General features: G+C 54.5%; 1 protein-coding gene across 1 annotated transcript; it reads left to right on the plus strand.

Moving 5' to 3' along the window:
- The first annotated feature begins 4,766 nt into the window (after positions 1-4,766).
- LOC132317595 (mucin-2-like) lies at positions 4,767-20,022 on the plus strand. Its single transcript, XM_059821962.1, has 5 exons — positions 4,767-4,833; positions 14,773-15,243; positions 16,329-16,658; positions 16,823-16,989; positions 17,793-20,022. The coding sequence occupies exons 1-5, from the start codon at positions 4,767-4,769 to the stop codon at positions 17,835-17,837; spliced, it is 1,080 nt and encodes a 359-aa protein (XP_059677945.1). The 3' UTR covers positions 17,838-20,022.
- Positions 20,023-20,970: the final 948 nt, after the last annotated feature.

Genomic DNA, 20,970 nt, shown 5'->3' on the forward strand with positions numbered 1-20,970 from the left:
GGCACAGAGCTGGCCAGCTTGCTCCAGCCTGCTCCACGATGCTCCTAGTCGTGAGGCTGCGCAAGCACTGGGATGGTGAGCCAGGACTGACTCTGTGTCACTGTGCCTGGGTGGCTTCAGCCCTGGGGAGAGCGCATCAGACCATGTTCCAGCCCTTAGGAGCTGGGGGGCAAAGGGTGAGACCCCAGCACTCAGGCCAGGCCTGGGGCACAGCTCCACTCAGCAGCCCCTGAGTTTTTGGGTTGTCTGATAGCAAAATACCAATTTTGTAGGGGAAAACGTTAAACATCTGTCAAAAGTGTATTCACAGTAACACCCACCAGAGTACAGAAATACAGACTTGCACTAGCTTGGACTGTGGTGGATGCCCAAAGAGACCATGCAGTCCTATGAACATTGAGGCCACCAGCCCACATGGTCATCAGTCCCACCTCTCCTGCCCCATGCCGAGGCTCAAAAGGGTTCCTGCATTGCATAGTGCACTGTCCTCACGCCCCAGCTAAGCCAACTCCTCTCTGGGATGAAAGCACAGCTTTTTGCCTCCCCAGGCTGTGCAGCAGCCTCCCCTCCTCTGGTTACACTCCTTACCCTTGCTGCCCTTACCTCTGCAATTACAATGGCACAGAGAACCGTTGTGGCACTGAAACTGGAGACCTCTGCCACAACGGAGCTCTTCAGCTTGTCCCGCCGCCTGCCACCCTGGGCTTGGGCACCCTCAGCTCTGCCCATGCTTCCTCCAGCCTGGGCTTTCTGCAGAGCTTCAAGACCTACAAACATCCAGGGGCTGCCAGAGAGATCGTCTGCCTGAGAGATCCCACTCTTGGACCAGCATGACCCTGCATACATTCAGGTCTCCCAGCCCCTTAATTTTCCCTGGCTCCCTGAGCCAGCGAAGCCCCAATGTTTACTATTCCTCTCCCAGAATGGTTCTCTGTCTCCAATGCTTTGCTGTCTGATCTGCTTTTTTTCGGTTTTTTTCTTCGGTTTCCTTCGCTGGGTTACAAAGCTGTGAAAGGCCCTTGGAAATGAAGATGAGTCAGGACAGATACACAGGGGGGAAAAGACAAGCTCCCAGCCTTGAAGTCAGGTTCACTGCCTGCGTCACTGTTATTAAAAATAGATGAATGGCAGTGTTCTTTGAATTGGAGGAGCGACGGAGGAGATGTAATATCCTGGGCTGCTGAGCAAATGCTCCCTCTGTCTGCCTGCAAATCACCCAGTAGCATCTTCTGCTCTTTGATAAATTCTTTTTTCTTGGCTCTGACTTGTGGGATTTAATTTGCCTTTCATAAAAAACTGTTTTAAAGTTTCAACACTGGGGGGGGGGGTGGGGAATGACTCCCCTTGGATTACTCTTCTGCTCCAGTCAGTTGACTACCAGCTCCCTTGAGAACTAAAAATCCCTTCAAGTGCAGAGTTGTCTCCCTTTGAGGGCAGCCCTCTCTCCATCCCACAGTGAAGTGCTTCTGGAGGGTGAGAGCAGCCATCTGGGGGTGATACATTGGCCTGTCTACCCCAAGACCAACTCTGATCATGCCCAGCCCTCCTGAAAAAGCAGGTTTGCAGGGTGGCACGGGGCAGTCTGGGATCCGCTAGCTCTCTGCAAGGGCAGGGCGAGATGTGTGCCAGCGGTGCTGCCGGTGCTCGGTGGCGAAGGGCAGAGGACAGAGAGGCTGAAGAGCAAGAAATGGGATGATTTAGCTGAGCCCAGAGCCCAGGTGAACCACCTGCATCCCAGCAGTGCTGGCCACAGCTGCCATCCCTCTGCCCGGGGCTCCCGCTGCTGCAATCACTCACCTCTGGGCTGTGTGAAAGAGGTGATCGCTCTTCAGATTGCGCAGGGCTGTGCTGGGGTGATGGTGACAGTGGGACCAAAGCTGCGCCACTGCTCTGCCTGCTCAGGGGATGCTCAACCCGTGTCGTAGCCCAGGCTGGGGGACACAGCCCAAGCACTGAGCTTATGCCTCTCTCCCAGGGCCAACGTCTCCCTCCCTCCTACCTGTACCCTTACTTCCCCTCAGCCCTTTTGCTGCCACTATTTTCTGCTCACTTGTTTTCTATTATCTGCTTCTTCCTATTAAATTAAGATCATCAACATTATCATCTCTGGCCTGCTCCGTGCTTTGGCCGCCAGCCAGAAGCAAAAGGACAGAAACTAAATAAAGCCACTGCAAGAGACAGCATGACACTGGCAGAAGTCGATGCCATGTTTTTCAAGCACAAAACTTTCTTTCAGAAGTTATTCTAAGTCCTCAACTCTCATTGCTACCCAGACCTGGCTGCTGGATTTCCAAGGGTGTTTTCAGTCCTCCTCAAGAACAGCCCAGGGCAACTACCCTCTGAGCAAGTCAGAGCCCCTATATAGCCCACATGGCCATAGGGGACTGCTGCCTGGTGTCTGAGGGGAATATTTTTGCTCGCTCCATGAGAAAGTGGCAGTGGACCAGCGGGATGTTAAAGTGCCCCTTGTTTTCCCGCCCTCCTCCAGGGCGGGAGAGCAGCAGTGAAAGACACTGTCACGCCAATACAGTCATTTTTCTCGCTCCCAACCGCCCCTTCCGTGCTATGGGGAGCCAAAGGTGCCTCATTAGTGCGTCAATCATAATCCTAATGAATGCAGATATCAGCTAAAGTAATAGCAGTGACCTGAGGGGGGCTCATCTGCCCAGGTTCATTGTGCTGCTCACAAACCCCCTGGGGAGTGCCAGCCCAACGCTCTCCTTGTCTCCCAGCTGTTGAAGGTACCCCTTGCCATGTCTATATGCTTAATTAAAGCAGAGGGACCGGTAACCTTGACGACTGAGGGCTGCTATCTATAAGCCAGCTGAGATGGATATCATTTCGGCGTCTCCAGAGAGAGACCAGAGGAGAGACGTGAGTCAGAAGCTTGCAGGCGTCAGACACGCTCGTGAACCATGGTTGCAGCCAGCAGCACCAACAACCCCAGGAGCTCATGTCCTCCCCAGGGATGGGTGCCGGGAGGGGTGGAAATGTCCTGGTCCCTTGCTGGTGAGATTTGGCAGACTCGGAGGTGCCAGGTCGGGTGGTGCACGCTGGCACCAAGAGCCCAAGTGCGTCTGGCGCAAAGGAGCCTTTGCTCTGCCGGGCAGCCCTGTGGTGTCTGGGGGGAGCAGAAGACTCTTACAACTTACCAAAAAATTGTAAATATGCTTAAAATAATTCCCCTTAGAACTGGGAAATTTGTACAAGCCCAATTACTTCTGCCTTAATGGGATGCCAGAAAATGGTACATGTAGTTTTGGTGGTGATAAGTAGCAAGCAGCTAGAAACACATTTCCAATGCAGGGCTGAGATTTAATTTTTTTTTCTTTTTTTAAAGAGCCAGTAAAAGACGTGCTCATTTCTGCATCACATCAACCCTGTTCTCTTCTACCTGCCTCTGAACTGAGGGCAGGAGCTACCAAGGAGCCCCACATTGAAGAAGGAAGGCAAGACCTCTCAGGGAACAAAAATACCCATTTCCACCTTCCTCCTCTGTCCCATGGTGCTGCAGACACAGGTATCGGGGTGGAGAAGGGGCCCCACCTCTGCCAAAGCAGCCCAAAGAGGGTCAGCAAGGACCACGCTATGACATGGGGCCCTCGGATGCCTCTGAAGCCCCATGTTCTTTGCACTTTATGGGCAAAGGGCACCTTCCCAGACCAGAGGAGCCCAAAATCTTCCTATTGTTTCTGCGAGAGCTGATGGGGCAGGACAGGAGGGCTCACGCCAACTGCACCACACGAGGCTGGGGTCAGGGTGGAAGCACCGTGAAAAGGGATTTCCAAGGGGGTTTTTGGTCCTTCCGGAGAGCAGGGTGCCTGGCCCGGCGCCTGGCCACCGCCAGCTTCATAACGGGGTTTCTTCAAAAATGCCAACAAGAAGAGAGTGGTCAGACTTTCTGAAGGGTGGCTGCTGGCTCAGCCCTCACAATGCCTGTATGGGACTGGCCAGCTCCCAGGAAGCTGGGAGGGATGTGGGGCCAGGGGGTGCCCCACGGGCTGCAGGATGCCCTGAAAAACAAGCCGTGGCATCTTGAGCACCCGGCTCAGCCCTGGCCAGGGCAGCATCCAGGGGTGCTTGGAGCAGCTCTGCACCCAGCTGTGCCCACAGACCTGGGTACCACAAAACAGTGCTGAGGCCCCAGGGCGATGCCCCATGTTGGGCTTGGCCACTGTCCCCATCCCTGTATGGTGCACAAGTGGGGGTGCCAGGCTCAACTGGGGGTGCCAGGGGCTATGCGGGACCAGATTGGGGGATGGTGAGGGCCTGGACCGGGGTCACTTGGACCAGCATGGGGTGAGGGGGTGGTGCAGGACTGGACGGGGGATGCCCGGGATGGGGAGGTACCGGACCGGGGGTACCCTGCCCGAAACAGGGGTGACCGGTCCGAGGATGCCTGGGCCGGTGCGGAACTGGACCAAGAGTGCCCCGCCCGAACCGGGGGTGCCGGAGACCAACAGGCGATGCTGGGGGCGGTGCCGAAGCGGAGCCAGGGTGCCGGGGACCGAACCGGGACCGGACCGGGAGTGGTCTGCCCGAAACGGAGGTGCCGGGTACCCGACCGGGAGGGGCAGGGACGGTGCGGGGCCGGACCGGGGCTGCCGGGACGGGACGGGAGGGGGATGCGGGGGGTGCCGGGAGTGCGGGGGGGTGGCAGCGGCCCCCGCCCCGCGCCTCCGGGGCCGGGGCCGGACCACGTGCCGCCCGCCCCGCCCCGGCGCCGCCCCGGTGCCGCCGGCGGAGCCAGCGCGGATCGGCCCAGCATGGAGGGGACGCGGCGCGCCCTGCTCCGCCTCGCCGCCGCCTGCTGCCTGTTCTGCGCCCTGCCAGGTACCGGGGGCGGCCGCCGGAGGGGTACCGGGGCGGGGGCGGGCGGCCCGCCCGGGGGTCCCGCCGGTCTCGGCGCGGCGGGAAGCGCAGCGCCGGGGGCAGCCGTCGGGGCAGCGCCGCGGCCCGGGCTCCTCCGCCCGCTGGTGGGGCTGGGGAGCCCTCCCCGGGAACGGAAACCTCGGGGGAGCAGCGCCCCGGGCCTGGCCCCCGAAACTCGGGCGAAGTGCCCCGGGCGCCGTCGCCCCGGCGGGCGCGCAGGTAAGGTCGCCCAGAGATGCTCCGGGGGGGGGGGGGCCCGGGCGAACCCCGCGCGCAAGGCGGCAGCGAGGCCGCCCGCCCCGGCCTTGCCCTTACAAGGCAGCTGCAGGCAGCGCTCTCCCCGCGGGCGCTGCTCCTCCGCCGGCGGAGCCGGGCCGGGTTCACCTCCCCGGCCCAGCGGGGAACCCGAGGGGTTGCGCGAGGAGGGGAGCAGCGAGCCCGGAGGCAGTCCCCCGCCAGCGTGAGCCCTGCGAGCCCCCTGTCTCCCACCGTGCGGCTCTTGGGTGCCTACGAGCCGCTGCCGAGCTTCCCACCGAGGGGACCCCGGACAAAGCCCGAGCTCTGCCGCCTCCCTGCAGGCACAGGGTGCCCGTCCAGGCTTGCTGCGGGAGAGGAGGTGATGCCGGTGGCCGGGACGGAGCAGGAGCCAGACCCCAGCCCCAGCCCGCCTCTCCCAGACTGTATTTCGCCTCGGCTCCACGAGCAACATGTCCCCACGTGGGCAGGCGCAGTCTGCAGCGTGGCGCTGACAGCCCCGTCCACCGACACGTCGCTGAGCCCGGCCGCGTGGCTGGAAGCGTGCCCCGAGTCGGGGGGCTGTCGCCATCCCCTGTGACCCTGGCAGTGACAAAGTCTGAGCTGGCGTTTAGGGGCTTGCCTGAGGCTCAGGAAGCCAACGTGTTTCCTCTTCTTTGCGGCTGAGAAAAAAAACCTTGGCCAGACCCTGGTCAGATCCCAGCACGGTGACGGCAGCAATAGAGACCAAGGGGCGACACATGGAAGCTCGGTTTCTGATAACTAATCGGACTGGTAAAACCCTAGCGTAGGTGCCTGTGGGGCTGAGCCCTGGCAGCGAGAGCAGCACTCAGGCTGAGGTTTTGGGCGCCAGATGCGGTTTGGCTGGGTTTGAGGCTGAGCAGGGGGAAACAGTCCCAAACCAGCCCCCTTTATGTGGGCAAAGCCTTGGGTAACGCTGCGCTCCCCTTGCAAGGGTGGCTGCACTGTGACGGGGTGCAGGGATGTGACCGGCCACTGGCAGAGGAGCGACTCGGGATTTCCATTGCCAAGAGGAGGAGGAGGAGGAGCTCGGGGCTGCCCCTGGCTGTGTTGGCCCCCCATGTCTCACAATGTTTCCTGCCGCCGGCAGGCTGGGCTACCCCTGGGGAGCCCCCTACCCCAGCTGGCCCATAGGAGCCCTCTCACTGCAAAGTCCAAGACTCAAACTGCTGGGATATGACAGAATTAAGGTTGTGCTCGAATTTTCCTGGGATCTTTCATGCTTAGTGTCCCAATCTCAAAGTCCCCTCGCAGCCTTGGGAAATGGCACCTATGCCGCTGGCCTGGCCCCTGTCCTCATGGCTTTTGCATCTGCTAGCTAATCCCAGCCACAGTTGAGAGAACAAAGGTTTTGTGAAAATAGGTGGCACGGAAGAGATACCACCAATAAAAAACTGCCCCATGGCAAGAACAACCCTTAACGAGACACCAGAGAATCCCAGCAGAACAGTGATGGAGGAAGGGAAAGGTTCACCCGGAGATTGGCCCCAAAGTTGACAGTCCCTAGATAAACCCATCCAAAAACCAGGCTTGTCCCGGCTCCATGAGCTGGTCTCTGCCTTGTTCCTGGCACAGATCCCCTTTGCCCACCCCGTCCAGCAGCGCCTGCTCCCGCTCCCCGGCCAGTTTGCTGCGGGGCTGCAGAGGGGCTCGGACTGCTGTGTCCCTCGCGCTCTGCTCACCCCAGCCTCTCAATGCAGCCTTTCTTCGCTGCCTCAGGAAATCCACTTCCTCCAGCACCGTTAGCCTTACAAATAAAACCCCGGCTAATTTTGGTCTGGGCATTTTGCTGCTTTCCCCTCCTGTGCCGAGCAGCCTCGCAAGCGGTGGGCACAGCGCGGGGCCAGGAGCCAAGCGCATAAAGCCCCGTCTGTCGGCGTCCGAGGCCATGCACACAGGCGGGCAGTGTGTCCACTTGCAGAGCTCCGCAGATTTGCCATGATTTTTTTCCCCTTGTTTGCCCAGGGTGAGGGGGAGTGGACGGACCCAATGCCACCCTGGCTGGACGGCCCCAGCTCTCCTGCACCCAGAACTGAGCCACAGCTCGGTCCTCTCCTGGGGGTGGTACCTGCGGCTCTGTGGGGTAACCACCGACCCTGCACCCACTGCCCAGCCACATCATGTCATGCCATCGGTCTTTGATGTGATTTCTGCATGTGCTCTTCCCCCAGCCCCGGGTGCAGGGTGGATCTTGGCTCCCTGCTGCCCTTCCAAGGCCTGATCTGCTGGGCAGGGGGGAAGCACTCGCCTCCTTCAGCTCCCTTGGCCCCATCCCTCCAGGCAAAGGGGAGCAGGGACAATCCAAAGCATAAGGCCCCTCTCCCTCCTTCCTTTCCACTGAAACCCTCTGGGTGGGCAGACGCAAGTTCTTGCTGCAGGGGTGTCCATGGGGCCGCCTTGCGGTGACGCTGGCTGCCTTTGTCCCCACCACACTCTGTGGGGTAGCTCTCATAAGGCTCAGCACCGCTCGGGTCTGGGTCCATGTCCTGAGCCCTGTAGGGCTGCTCAGGGCAGGGCCAGGGCGCGCACTCACCCTGCATCACCCAGACTGCGGCTGCTCAGGGCAGGATTCATCCTCCAAGTCCCACGGCCCATGAAACGGGCAGCCACACAGCTGGAAGGTGCTGGGGGCAGCTCGGGGCTGGGCAGATTTCCTGATGTCCAGACTCCCCCAGCTCATGCCATGCTGCACTGGAGACCAGGTTCCCTGCTGACATGGGGCTGCTATTAAGGCAACTGGCTAATTAATTTTCTCCTAATGACATGAGTGCTTCCTCCAGTGCAGCTGTGCCTCCCAAGGTAAGCAGGGCCAGGGCTGGCTGATGCCAGAACTCCCTGCTGTTGCTGTATTATTGGGGTTATGCAGCCCCAGAGAAGGACAGGCTTCCCAGGCTGTGGGTGCTGTGTGTGTCCCCAGCAGCCTCTGGGCAAATAGGTCTTCATCACGGCTCAATCCCTCCACTGAGGAACAAAGCAAAGAACTTGGGAGCCTCCCAGGCACCTTCTTGCCAAGCAGGGTGCTTCGTAGTTGCATGCGGCCAGTGGAAAATAACTGGCTGGTGTGACAGTGGTGGCTGAGCAAGGCAGCCTGCTCTCCCCTTTTGCCCTGCCACGGGAATTCGGGATAAGCCCCCTTGCCTCTAAATGGGGGATCAGTGACGGGGCTTCATGCAAACCTGTGGGAAAGCGGTTTCTTGCATCTCTCCCTGCCCTGGCTGGGTGGGGAAGGGCTCACGTGGCAGGACTAGGCAAAGCATGCCACCCTGGGGTGCTGTGTCCTGCAGGCAGGCGCGTGGCCTGGCGCTGTCCCACCCCCCCGGCCCCCGGCTCAGGCTCCAGCACCGCTGCATGCTCTGGGCATGTCTGTGTTGCTTTATGGCTTTTCCTAGTACTGAAGAACCTGTGCTTGGCATTTATGGCGCTGTTTCCAGGGCTGCTCATCTCTGCTCTCGCAATTCTTGCTCTGCCTGGCTCTGCTATGCCACCATCGGCTGGTTGTCCCCATCCCAAATGCAGTGCCACCAAACAAGGCGTAGCACTGGCACACTCCTGGCTCCCCTTTTCGCTCCCCAGGGGTTTAAGCTTGAGGCCTGGCATCTGTAGATGCCCCAGGGAAGCGTCTTCTTGCCTGCCCGGGCAGGCTGGGCGCCGGGCTGTCCCTCCCCAGCGTAGCGCTTGCTCAGCGCCCCATATCTAATCTGAGCCCCGTCTCGTGCTCAGCTCGTGGCCACCTGCCTATCGGGCTGGAAGGAGCTTCTTGGTCAGGAGACCCGATTTCTATTCCTGTCCCTTACCGCAGCCCTTGCTTTGCAGCGTGCCTGGCGTGGCAGCTTTCCAGAGCCACGCTGGGCACTCAGCACCCCCAGTTCAGCCCCCCCCTCCCCCCCAGTTTTGCTGCCTGCACAACAGGGCACGGCTCAGCTCGCAGAACCTACATGGGTGCGGTGAATTAACTTGCTGCTGCGCGAGAGCTTCACTGTGGTCCCTGAGCGGGCTGTGAGGTCCAATCTGTTCCTGCGCCCCATGCCCGGACTCCTTGATGCAGACGGAGCCCATTCAGCCTCTCTCTGTCAGGATGGGGATAGGGACAGTGCTGGCAGCAGCCCTTGCAAGGAGAGCAAAGGAGCCTGCAGCAAATGCAGCCCAGTGGCATCCTGCCTCCATCCAGGTCCTGCAAGGCGTCAGGCTGGAGCTGAGCGTACAAAGCAGTTGCACTTTGTACCGAATCTGCGTCTCTGAACCTCGCTTCATCACGATGAGGGTGCTTGCTCTACAGCATCCCTGGATGCATCTGGCACCTACCTGAAGGGCTCCAGAAATCTCTTCTGCCACTTGTTATTTTTATTCCAAGGTCTGAGTTAAGAAGAGGTCAGGCTCAGCTGGCATCTAATCAGCAGCTACTCCAGTTCTGCTTTTAAATTAAATGAGGAGCCTTGGTTTTAAATCCCACTATATGGTTTTATTTGCATTTATACTCAAGCTCTTTTTCCTTGAAGAGGTTGTTTAATTACCATTGGTTGGTAACCATAAAAATGTAATAACTGGCAACAAAAGATAATTTCTACATGTAATGGAGTACTTCGCTAAGCAAGAGGATATAATATAATTGCTTAAATACATGTAAGTTACAGCTTATGCTGTGGCTTTTTAAACATTGTATTAATTTTGCATTTTACTGGGTTGTTTGTGACTTGAGCTTTTACACTTAAATGGAAATTGAATTCGGTTAGTGCACAAAAATAGCATTTTAGAAGGGTTTGGGTGCCTTTTCAATGAATCAGAGTAGTGGTTTGACATGCATTCTGTAGGAAGCTGATGTAAAGTGAGGTGCTATCTACAAACAGTGACAGCCTGGGCAGAGGATACATCCGCACCAGGGAGTCCTGCTCCCACAGGCACTTTTTCTGAAATCCTGGTGGATCCTTTCTCAGCTTTGTGCTCAGCTCTCGCCTGGGTCTCTGCGCACCGTTTCCAGCAGTGACTGCAGCCAGCATCCCGCTGCCCTGCTCTCCCTCAAGCCCCATCAGCCAGCCTGCTTCTGGCTTTACATGACTCTCCGACATCTCACTCTAAGAGGGATTTTAGAAATGGTGGTAAAAACTATGGATTGGAGTTGGGTTTGTGTTGACCCTTGGGGAGCTCAGGCTGCTGTTTCTGGCTGAGATAGGAAGGAGGGTGCAGAGGATGCTGCTGGGACAGGGGCAGGAGGGTTGTGGCAAGAGCTCGTCTGCAGGCTGGTCCAGCTGAGGCCCTGCTCTGTCTCGCTGCCTTGTTTTATTCTGAGAAAGAAATACACAAGGGGGTGGCTGCTGGGGCAGAGGATGGAGGAGACGTCCCCACTTTGTGTGGCTGCCCGGACACAGCAGTGGTGCTCTGTGCTGGTTGTGCAAACATTCCTCAGCCCCTCACTTGGCCCCAGCCCTGAAACTTGGGCAGGGCGCACAAAGTAGGAATGGCCCCGTCTCCTGCAGAGCTGGCTTCCTTCACTCCTCTCCGTTATGGCATATTTATACCATGTCTGCTCTGGAGGTGGTGGGAGCTTGGGTTGATGCATAGAGGTCCCTCAGTGTCGTCATGCAGCGCTGGAAAGGGGCCGAAGCCGTGGGCTGATGCTCAGAGCCCTCCCTTCCTTCGCAGAGCAGGGAGCGTTTCCCACCCTTGTCCAAGGCAGGGGCTTCTTGGCTGGCTGCTACTCTCCTCCCTTGGGGCCGCTCTCTTCCTTTGCCCCTCTCGTTTCCCAGACAGAGGTCACTGCAGTCAGCACTGTCTGATGGGAGCTGCCGCTCCAATTCCACCAGTCCTGCCCTAATATCATCTGAGGTCACTGGTTCTCACCATGCACAGACCAAGCCTGGTGGTTAGCACAGATGCAGGGCAGGAGCGGGGCTGTAGCCAGGGGACCACCAGCCAGATCTGCTTTAGCAGGCACTGCAGCGTAACCAAAGAAAACCCACCCTTGGTTCCCTGTTAGGGAAACAGAGATGCTGTTATTATCAGAGCTCTTGCTTGCAGCTGCTCCTGCTTCTTCACTTGCAGTATGGTCATAGTTGCTTTATTATGGATCCAAGGGTTACTGCACCTTCACCAGCTGTCTTGGGGTGCTGCAACTGTGTGCCTTGGAGGATCCCAGAGAAGGTGAAGCATCCACACTAACTCTTTCCCTTTCCACCTGAGACAAGAGGGGCATGGCTCCTTCTTGTCTCCAGGAGCCGATGAGGGTGATGCCTTAGGCAATGCAGCCACAGTCTCTCTGGCATGTGGTGCAGGAAGCACAGCTCCTCCAGGAAGACGACAGAGTAACGAGCTCTGACCTGCATCTCTGTAAGTAACTGATAAACAGTGACTGGAGCAGCAGCGACAGTGCTGGAGCTGGGGATTTTCCGACCTGTGGGACACCAAGGATCCAGAGCCAACCACGGCGGTTGGATCCTGGAGGATCACAGCTGGCATGGGTTTTGCTGGGTCTCATCCAGCACAGGCAGCCGCAGCAGCTTCAGAGCAGAGCCGTGCTCTTCCCCACTGTACTGCAGGGTTTGCACCGGAGCTGGGTGGGAATGGGTTGCCTGTTTGGGTGATAAAACCGTGGGAAACACAGCTGTGGCATTGCAGCAACGATGTAGCAAATCTTAATGCAAGACCCTGTGGGGGAGTATTTTTATTTTAAAACAAAACTGAAGTAAAACTCATTCGTGCTTGCACTCTTAACACCCACATGCTCACAAGCACCAAGTTGCACCTATCAGGTATTTGCCCAGGTACTTTGCTTGATGACTGTGTGCTGGCTTTTGATGTGCCCTTACCCCTTAGGAGGTGATAGACAGTGATAGTGACCTTTTGTCTGTCTGTCCCTGAGTGATCAGGATTTACTCACTGATCTTTGTTTCCTTACCCCCATTCTAAGGCTCTTGCCTTGTTCTCTATCTTCCCACCATCATCTCTTAATGGCTTGAGTCTTTGTGTTAGCCTGGTTTAGGCTCTCCCTTTTTTCAGTCTCTCCTTTGTTTCCTGAGCTGGGTGTGCTGCGATGTGCTGGGCTGGATGACATGCTAATCCAGGTGCCATCAACACCTGCGGTGCTCAAAGGCCCCTGAGCAGGTGCCCTGCTGCCCCACCGGTTCCCCTTCCTGCTCCATACCTGCCAGTTTTAACATCTCTTCTGCAATTCTCTACAAACCAGGTTTTACACACCACAGTGCTGTGTTAGGCCAGACCCGGGCCGGCTGCTGCTACGGCACAAGCCTTTCTGCAATGGTCCTGTGGGATGCAGGGCTGGAGCAGCCCATCTGCCCGGGCGCCACTTCCTTGGCGGTCATGGGCACCGGGCAATTCTGCAGGAAGGAGCCATGTGGCTACTTATGGAGAGAAGAGCTTAGGGAAATACTACTTCCACGAGCTCTCCCTCTTGCAGACGGCAGGGAGCTACGTGTGCAGCCCATCCTTATTCGCAGCATGGGGGGAGCTGCTTGTCCCCACAAATCCTCCTGCCCCACAGCACCTCCTGGCAGGGATGCCAGTTCCTGACACTGCAGGGAGGCGCCCTGGCATGTAGGGCCCAGACTTGTCCGCCTTCCCCCAGCTTTCCTTTCCTAGTCAGAAACTGGCGCGACTGTTTCAGAGTTGCTCAGGCTTTTGTGCAAGACAGTTCTCCCCAAATCTTTCCTCTGCATGACCCCAGTCACGGCTTCCCAGCTTGTGGGAGGCTGTCCAGCGCACAGGCCAGCTATTCAAAGCAGCATATAGCCAGGCTCGCCGCTGGCCGGGCACCTGGCCACCACCTTTCCTGTTTACCCCATGGTGACAGCGCAGCTCTGTGTATGTCTCTTGCTGTGTAGGAGCAGGTAGTCTGGTGTTTACAGAGCGAGCATTTGCCAATGCCCAGCCAGGATCCTTCAGCATTGCCCAGTGCAGGTTCTGGAGCTGCTGGGATCTCTCATGCTGAATAGCAATGCTGGGTTTAGGGCTGGAAATTGTCACATGAAGAGCTGTGAGCTTCGGTGTCTGATGCTGGGAAACGCAGTGCTCAGCTCTTTTCCTTCCAGGTGTTACTGGTGTAAGCGTATCCTATGTCTTAGCTCCATTTCAGAGAGCAGCTCGCTTTGTTCAGAGGCACGTTCTGGCCATGGACAGCTGGATCCAGGCAAGGCCAAAGGGAAAATCACGTATGCCTTCGGTCTTCATGTTTAAGTTGCCCCAGCTGGGGCTCCCCTTAAGAGCCTGTTCTCTGAATGTGCCGAGCGGGGTTGTGCTGCCTGCTTGTGCATCCCCTGCAGGAGCCCTCCTGGGACTGGGGCCCCGGGCTGGGGAAGCACAGCTCCAGCTGGCTGCTTCGAGGTTTTGAATTCTCCAGCTGGTCGGGGTACTGCGAAGGTCTCTTGAGAGAGATGTATTGTGTCTTTTTTTAGGGCCTGTTAAGTGCTGTAGCTGGAGAAGAGCTCTGATAACTGTGTCCGTTCTGAAGAGCTTTTAAGAACTGCTGAGATTTCCCCAAAGCCTTAGTACGAGCGTGGGCTGCTTTGTTGGTAGACGAATATTTCTTGGTTACAGCACCTGCCTCGGATGCTTCTTCACTGTGGAGAGAGTGGGCATGAAGATGGATTTTCTTCAGTACCTTTATTTTTTTCTGTAGTTGGCTCATCACACCTCTGTGGCTTGGGTAGAAACTTGAACAGAAATCATGAAAATATTGACCATGTGATGTTTTTAAATTGTCTGGAGAGTCCATCCTGATGTGGCTACCTTCCTCTGTTTTCTTCCTGTTTACACCCTAAAAAACCCTCACAGGATCCATGTTTATGAACGGGCAGTGTAGGAGCCTTGCGGTTTTCCTCCTCCCGCATGCTGTCACACCGTCTAGCGACTGTGGATCCAGAGGGGATCCTTGCTCACTGCAGGTTCCCGTTAGGGAAGCTGGCCCTGTTTGCTGTAGTGGGAGGTTGAGTAGCTCCCCATTTCTATGACAACAGTCGCACTTTATGGTGGTGATGTGTTCATAAATAGCTCATGAAGGCAGCTCCCAAAGTACACCACCAGGTCTGTTAGCTGTAGTACTCTCTCGCTACCCATTTTACCTTTCCCTCTAGCATCAAGCCCACATTACTACTGAGATGACTAGCAATATATGCTTTACCCTTGCCGGGCATAGACTTTTTAAACATTACTTTTCTACACTTGATTGGGCCAGGGAAGATAAGAGGGTCTACTTACACTTTTTCCGCACTTGTATTTTTTCTGCACCACTTCTGACTCTTTCTCAATGAACCACGGAAGACTTATCTAAGTTTCTCACAGAATAATTTCTCAGGTGGTACTTTTAAAAAACCTAAATCCTCTAAAAAGGTTTAAAAGGTGCTCCAGGGTAGAGGAGTTAGCAATGCTGACCCCACAAAACAGGAGCACAGGGCTTGAGGGAGAGGAGGGTAAACACAGGTCCCCTAGAGCAGGTCTCTGCCTCAGAGAGGCCAGGAGGACAGAGGAGCTGTTTGAACCCCTTCCCCAACTGTGAACCTGTGCTGGATTTGGAGTTAAGGGGATGGAGAGGTTCAGTTCCTAGCCTCCCCCTCTGTTTCTCCTCTCAGTGTGGGATCTCTGACAAACTTATCAGCATTTCTTAACTCCGTTCTGTAGGAGAGGGTCAGAAGACAGCAGAGACCTTGATGACACCATCACCTTTTCTTAGCACAGTGCTAACCTCGCATCAGCCAAGGGAAGCCTCTGACTTCAGTCCAGCGACTACTGCCAGTCCCGAGACAAGCTTGGAGAAGAACTTGACCACTGCAATACTCAATGCCACTGGAGCCCATACTATGGAGATGGAGGATGCCTCCATCCCTGCCACCCCCATGGTAGGCACCAAGGCAGAGAGACTGCAGGCTTCCACCACCGCCAGCCCCAGGGATGTCACAGTTACACAGCGTGAGCACCATAACGTGAACTTGTCAGTCAACAGCAGCACTGAAATCCCCTCCCCTACCCCAACTGTCAGTACTCTGGAAGAAAACCAGCCCAACCATGAAGCCACAGAGCCTTTCAGCACAACTGAAGAAATGGATGACACCACCAGTGCAACCCCCACGCTTCCTCTGAATAGTGTGCCAGGTGAGGTTTTGCCTTTTCTGCCTGTGCAGAAAGTCCTGCCCCAAGGATGCACAACCTGGAAACTTCTGTGAACTCTCATGGGAACTGGAGAGAGGGGGGAAAAGGGGAATGAGCCATTAAGCACGGCCAGTTCAGTGGGACTGACTTGCAGATGTGCTTAGTTCAGCATCCTCTTTGCAAACCCCATTAATTATGGTATTAATTGTGCTGGCTGCTTTCTGATGAGGGCATTGATTGTGTGCAAGTCCTTTATATAACACATCCAAAACAATGTGCTTCAGCAGTGCTGCCCAGCTGGGCTCTTCTTGCACCAGTGCTGGGGGCTTGACAGGAGCCTTCCCTGCTGCCTGCAGAACGGAGCAGCGCACCCTCCCTTAACACAAAGCATGGAGATGGGCAGGCATAAGCATCAGCCCATCCATCCCTGGGCAATCATGGGAACACCTACCCTACCTTCAGATCTCTCTGGGCAGCATGGGGACTGGCTATAGGGTCTGCAATCCCAGTCTCGCCCACCTTGGGGCCTGCTAGGTTGTCACACACCCCTGATGCAAGGCAGATATTGAGTGACCATCGATTTGCATGGTGTTCATGCACAACCGCATCCTTCACCCTGGCTTCTGTTATGGGGTCCTGCTGTTCTGTGACGCACAGACACAGCCTCAGGGGATGCTGCTACCCAGTCCCTGGGCAGCCCCCTTTGTGCTCCCCATGAGGAGGGCTGAGAGACCTTTCCCAGTCTCTTGCTCTGGGATGATCCCCAGCTCTGTGCAGAGCTGCTCGAGGATTCTCTGCTTGTCCTTTGTCCCCAGAGGACAGGACTTGTGGGCGCAGATGAGGTTGGCTGACATTGCAGATTGGCACATATGAAAACCAAGAGGACTTTCTAAGCACCGTGGCTTATAGCGTGGCTCAGCTGTGACTACGCTATAGGACTTGGTTGTTTTCCAAAGGGTTGTCAATAAGGTGCTTTTCCGAAAGTCCCAGCAGTCTTCCTTACAGCCTTGCTGTCATCTCGTTCAGTCCCACAGAACAGTGCGCTTGCACTTTATCCTTTGAAATAACTGCTTGTTCCTATTTTGCAGCAACAACTAACAGCTCTCAGCTGGGGCCTTTTGATGGGCAGACCATGGGGCCCACAGCAGCAAGGTCTGAAACCAGGCCAGGAACGAGCCCTGTGGGTGCCACAGAGGAGAGCACCATGGAGCCCAGAACCTTCTCTGCTCCCATCTCCACTGTAGGGAGCACGTCCTCTGCTACTGCCTGCAGTACTGTGATGGTGAGACCCTTTGTGACCAGCTCCACGTCTACCAGCACAGCTACCATCCCCACCAGCACATCTAAACTGGAGCAACCATTAGAGCCCATGCACGAGAAAGCTTCTGTGTTGGATGTTGGTGATGACGAAAATCCAGGTAAATGCTCCGCTTTTGTCCCTGCTCTCACAAAACATGGTAAAGGGTTGGGGCTACCTCAGATTGCCTCTCAGTTGTACTGAGCAGAACCAGAAAAGACAAGGCTTTGCTACTCCAGCCCTTGAAGGATCTCCTTTGGCCTCATTCCTTTAATATCCTTGCAGAGCTACCCAGTTCTCCTCTGGCTGATACAACGAGGGCTGATCCCTTGGTAATCACCGTGATCTCTGTCTTCATTGTCATGGTGGGCATCCTAGGCCTGGTGGGCTTCTTGAGATACCGCCAGCACAACAGCCGCATGGAGTTCCGGCGCCTGCAGGACCTGCCCATGGTGAGTAATGCCTTCAGCCCAGCCTGACATGGTCTGGCTTGCTACTGGCTGCTTTGCAGTTCCCCTTCTACTACATTAGCAATGCTTTGGGTATTTGCAGCAGCAAGAATGCTGACCACTACTCCTGTTCCCTCTTAGGTCCCTCTCCTTCCATCCAGGGTTTGAATCAAGACAGCAAGTCTCAAGGTTGGCCACTAAAGAAGCTCTCTGCCTTCCCCTCACTCTGCAGGGGAATGCTAAAAGGTTAAATAGAGAGAGGAAGGGGAGCTCCATCCAAACTTCCCCTGAAATGACACCTTCCTAGCCTCTCCTCCTATATTCTTATATATTTGCTTTGTGACTATGACAAAGCAGATTCTGTGCTCTGTTCTGGGGAAGTTGTCTGTCTGTTTGCGTTTGACCCTTTGGGGATATAAAAAAATATGAGGGTTTCAGAGGCTGGATTAGCTCTGGGGAAGCTGCATCTAACTCACTGCGCTTTCTGGGCCAGAGGAGTACCGATTCCCTTCTGCAGCTAGCAAGCAAGCTGATGCTGTTTCAAGGTGAGTGGAGTTTTCCACACCCCTGCAGCAGGCAGGCTCTTCCTGCATACACCTCTTCTCTCCAAAAGCTGCAGCAGGAGAGTGACAGTCCAAAGATCCAGGAATTGCACAGGGACAGCATTTAGGTGGATTGCTGGGCAGATGGCCACACTGTGCCATTGTGGATGAGAAGGCTGTGCTGCCTGCACAGCACTCTTCCAGGCTGGGACTGTATGCCATCGTGCAGACATCTCATTAAAGCACACTATTCTCTGCTTCTAGGATGACATGATGGAGGACACCCCCCTCTCACTCTACAGCTACTAGGCAACCAGGCTGTCCTCTGCCTGGCCGGCTGAACTTCCCAGAGGAGAAGGCCTTGAGGACTTGGTCACAGACGATCTGCTGAGGAATGAGGGGCTGTGATTTGCACACAACTGAAAGATCCTTTTCAGATGGCTTTTGGTTTTAGACATTTTAAATAGTTCAGTGTTGAAGTTTTTATGCTGGGAATCAGAGCCCAAGTCTGGCCCTTTCCTCCAGGCTCTCCTCGAAACAATGCCCTGAAGAGGTGCCTCCTCCTTTTAGTGTGGTGACCAATTAGCCAAGACAACCTTTGCCATCATATTCTGCATGGATCTCTTCTGTCCGTCTTGCCAGCTGCTGCTTTCAAAGAAGGTGGGCAAGTGATCCATATAAGAGCTCTTAACACTGGTGGTGTCAGCACAGTGCTAGCAAAGGAGACTGCTGTTTTCTGAGGGAGCCAAGTATGTGGAAATCAGTTCTCTCGGTCTCCCTCTTGTTCTGTATTTTTAAGGTTGTTTGTTTTGGGTTTTTTTCTTGCACTTTTTTTGTTCCTGTTTCAGCTTTAGTCCTGGGATTGGCGCTGCCCATCCTGAAACACCTACCAGGAGGATGACAGACTGTTCTGCTTCCTTCCTACCAGCATGTCTTTTCTCTTTAACCAGGGAAAACAGTTTTGTGGCCACTGGAGAAGTGCCCTTGCTACTTGATGTTGCTTTGAAGTTGCTGGGAGGAAAATGAACACAATTTTAGCTTAACACGGCTTGATAGGACTCAGTCTATTGCCAATTAGACACACTAATTTGGTCTCACCAAAATTAGGAAACTGTGTCTCCCATACTTGATGCTTTCAGCGTATGCGTAAACTCCTTGCCCAGGCTCAGTAAATGCTTTTGTCCATTTCCCTGCCTGGATTGACACATGCCTTTCCTCAGGTACCTCCTATTTTGCTGCTAGCATCTGGTTGCTGAAAGTTGTTGTACAAAACTAGTACTGCACTCTCCCTCCTCTGCTATGCAAGGTCAAAGCTCCTTTACCTTTTAATGTTGGTCTTTGAGCCAGCTGGTATCTTGTCATGAGGACAGATCCTGGATGTAGGTGCCTTCCTCCCCTTCTCTTTCTAGGTGTTAGGCTGATTAGATTCTGCACTTTTGCCTCAAAATATCACCGCTGTAGGCTGCATCCAAGGCTCTTCAGGCCCCTCAAGGAAACCCACAGACCAGAGCCTCTGAGTGTAAGCCTGAGGATCTTTTAGTGACCTCACCTCAGAAAGACAGGAGTGTGCGTGACGTGAAAGTCTTCATGTAATTAACACCTGCTCCTGTCTTCTAATTCACATTTGACTGCAGGTAAAGAGAAACACATGCCTTCTCTAGAGTGTTTGATTTTTGACTAAAAGCCAGTTGCTCCCTCAGGATACAGCAAGGGCTAGAGATTATTTACCACATTGCTCTTAAAAGCCTCAGTCTCTCCTCTCCTTTCAGTAGCAACACTCACTGACCCCACAAAACACAGATACCAGGCCTCACTAGCAAAAGTACCTTTTTTTTCAGTGCTGTTATTGCTTGTCTTAGCAGGGAAAGGGGAATTTCACCATCAGCAGGACTCAAATTATCTGCAAAGCCCAAAGATGGAGCAGAACCGGTCTGGGTCAAATAGATGAACTTGGTAAGGCAGCAGTTCCCTCTTCCTGTGTTACTACTTCCGAAGTGGCTGACAAATGGCTGCACTGCAGTTTGGGTTCAGCTGTTGGCTTTGGCCTTGCATCTGTTTATTGTAAGGATGCCTAGTAAAACAGGGAAGAAGGGTTGGTTCTCTCCTGCTATTATTGCATGAAAACTAAAGGGCAATTGTCACAACTCCAAAGCTTTTGTATCAAGCATTGTCTGCACAGAGCAATCTCCCTAGCTACAGGCTTGTTTTCCCTGCTGGAGGGCAGGGTGCTACTGATTTTTGGCACAAACAGAGGCAAGTTAGTGGTGGAAAACAGAACTCTATCCTGGCTGGAACTGGTGCAGGCTGGCATAGCTGGAAAGTGTCTCTGCACACAACCGAAAGGGCAGGGGCTGGTTGTTCTGGTTTCCCATGCATCACTGTCCAGGGGAAAGGGGTGAGGAAGAAAACTCACCCAACACCAAAGTGCAACCTTCTTTGTAAAATATGTTAATAGTGGATTTTTTTTCTGCAATAAAGTTACAAATGCCAAAGATGTCCCAGTCCTCATATTTCATTGCAAACATCTAACTGAAAAGCTTTTGTAGATCACAATGAATCCTGTGACAGATAGCAGCAGTTTGGGGGCCGACACTAGTGAAAATGCCAGACAGGTATAAACCATAGCTCTGAGGGTTCAGAAGGACACCATCCCCTGCTTGTGTTGCTTCTTGTCAGGGTCGTTCCCTGTCTGGGTTGGCTGAGATTGATTTCTATAAGGTCACATCAGATTAAATCTGTCTAACAGAACCACACTAGACCAAATAATCTAACATATACCTTTAGACTCTCTTCCTTTGCCTCTTGATTGAAGATATCCTTACTCTCATCTGTTGTCAACTGTAAGCCCAAACTCTATTTACAGAAATATCCTGAAAGCCAGCCTAATCCAAACCTAAGTAGCATCATCTGGCATGCTTCTTTCTATAATACAGAAGACAAAGCAAAGTGAAAGGTGTGTACTTCTTTTTGTTTAGCTTTATAGCTGTTTTGAACTCTTCCCTTTGGAGCTCAGACCCACAGGGAGGTAAACGCTCATGGTTTGTTGCAAAAGCCCAGCTCTTGCTACAGACCTGATAAAGAGTCTCTCCTAGCTGTTGCAATACTTGGGCAGTATCATCCAGCTCATGGCATAGACTGTTTGTGTTACAAGATTTTCTACTGCAAAAGCAAAACATGGTGAGTGTCGTGGTTTAAGCCCAGCTGGCAACTAAGCACCACACAGCCGCTCACTCACTCCCCCCAGGTGGGGTGGGGGAGAGAACCAGAAGAGTAAAAGTGAGAAAACTCGTGGGCTGAGATAAAAACAGTTTAATAGGTAGAGCAAAAGAACACTGTGCGGAGAAGCAAAGCGAAAGAAGGAATTAATTCACCACTTCCCGTCGGCAGGCAGGTGTTCAGCTATCTGCAGGGAAGCAGGGCTCTATCACGCGTAGCGGTTGCT

The sequence above is a fragment of the Gavia stellata genome, chromosome 10 (assembly GCF_030936135.1).
Source record: "Gavia stellata isolate bGavSte3 chromosome 10, bGavSte3.hap2, whole genome shotgun sequence".
NCBI classification, from domain to species: domain Eukaryota; kingdom Metazoa; phylum Chordata; class Aves; order Gaviiformes; family Gaviidae; genus Gavia; species Gavia stellata.

Coding starts and splice junctions, on each gene's coding strand:
- LOC132317595 (XM_059821962.1), top strand. CDS start 4,767: ATGGAGGGGACGCGGCGCGCCCTGCTCCGCCTCGCCGCCGCCTGCTGC. Junction 15,244..16,328: donor TCCTCTGAATAGTGTGCCAG/GTGAGGTTTTGC, acceptor CCTATTTTGCAG/CAACAACTAACAGCTCTCAG. Junction 16,990..17,792: donor GCCTGCAGGACCTGCCCATG/GTGAGTAATGCC, acceptor CTCTGCTTCTAG/GATGACATGATGGAGGACAC.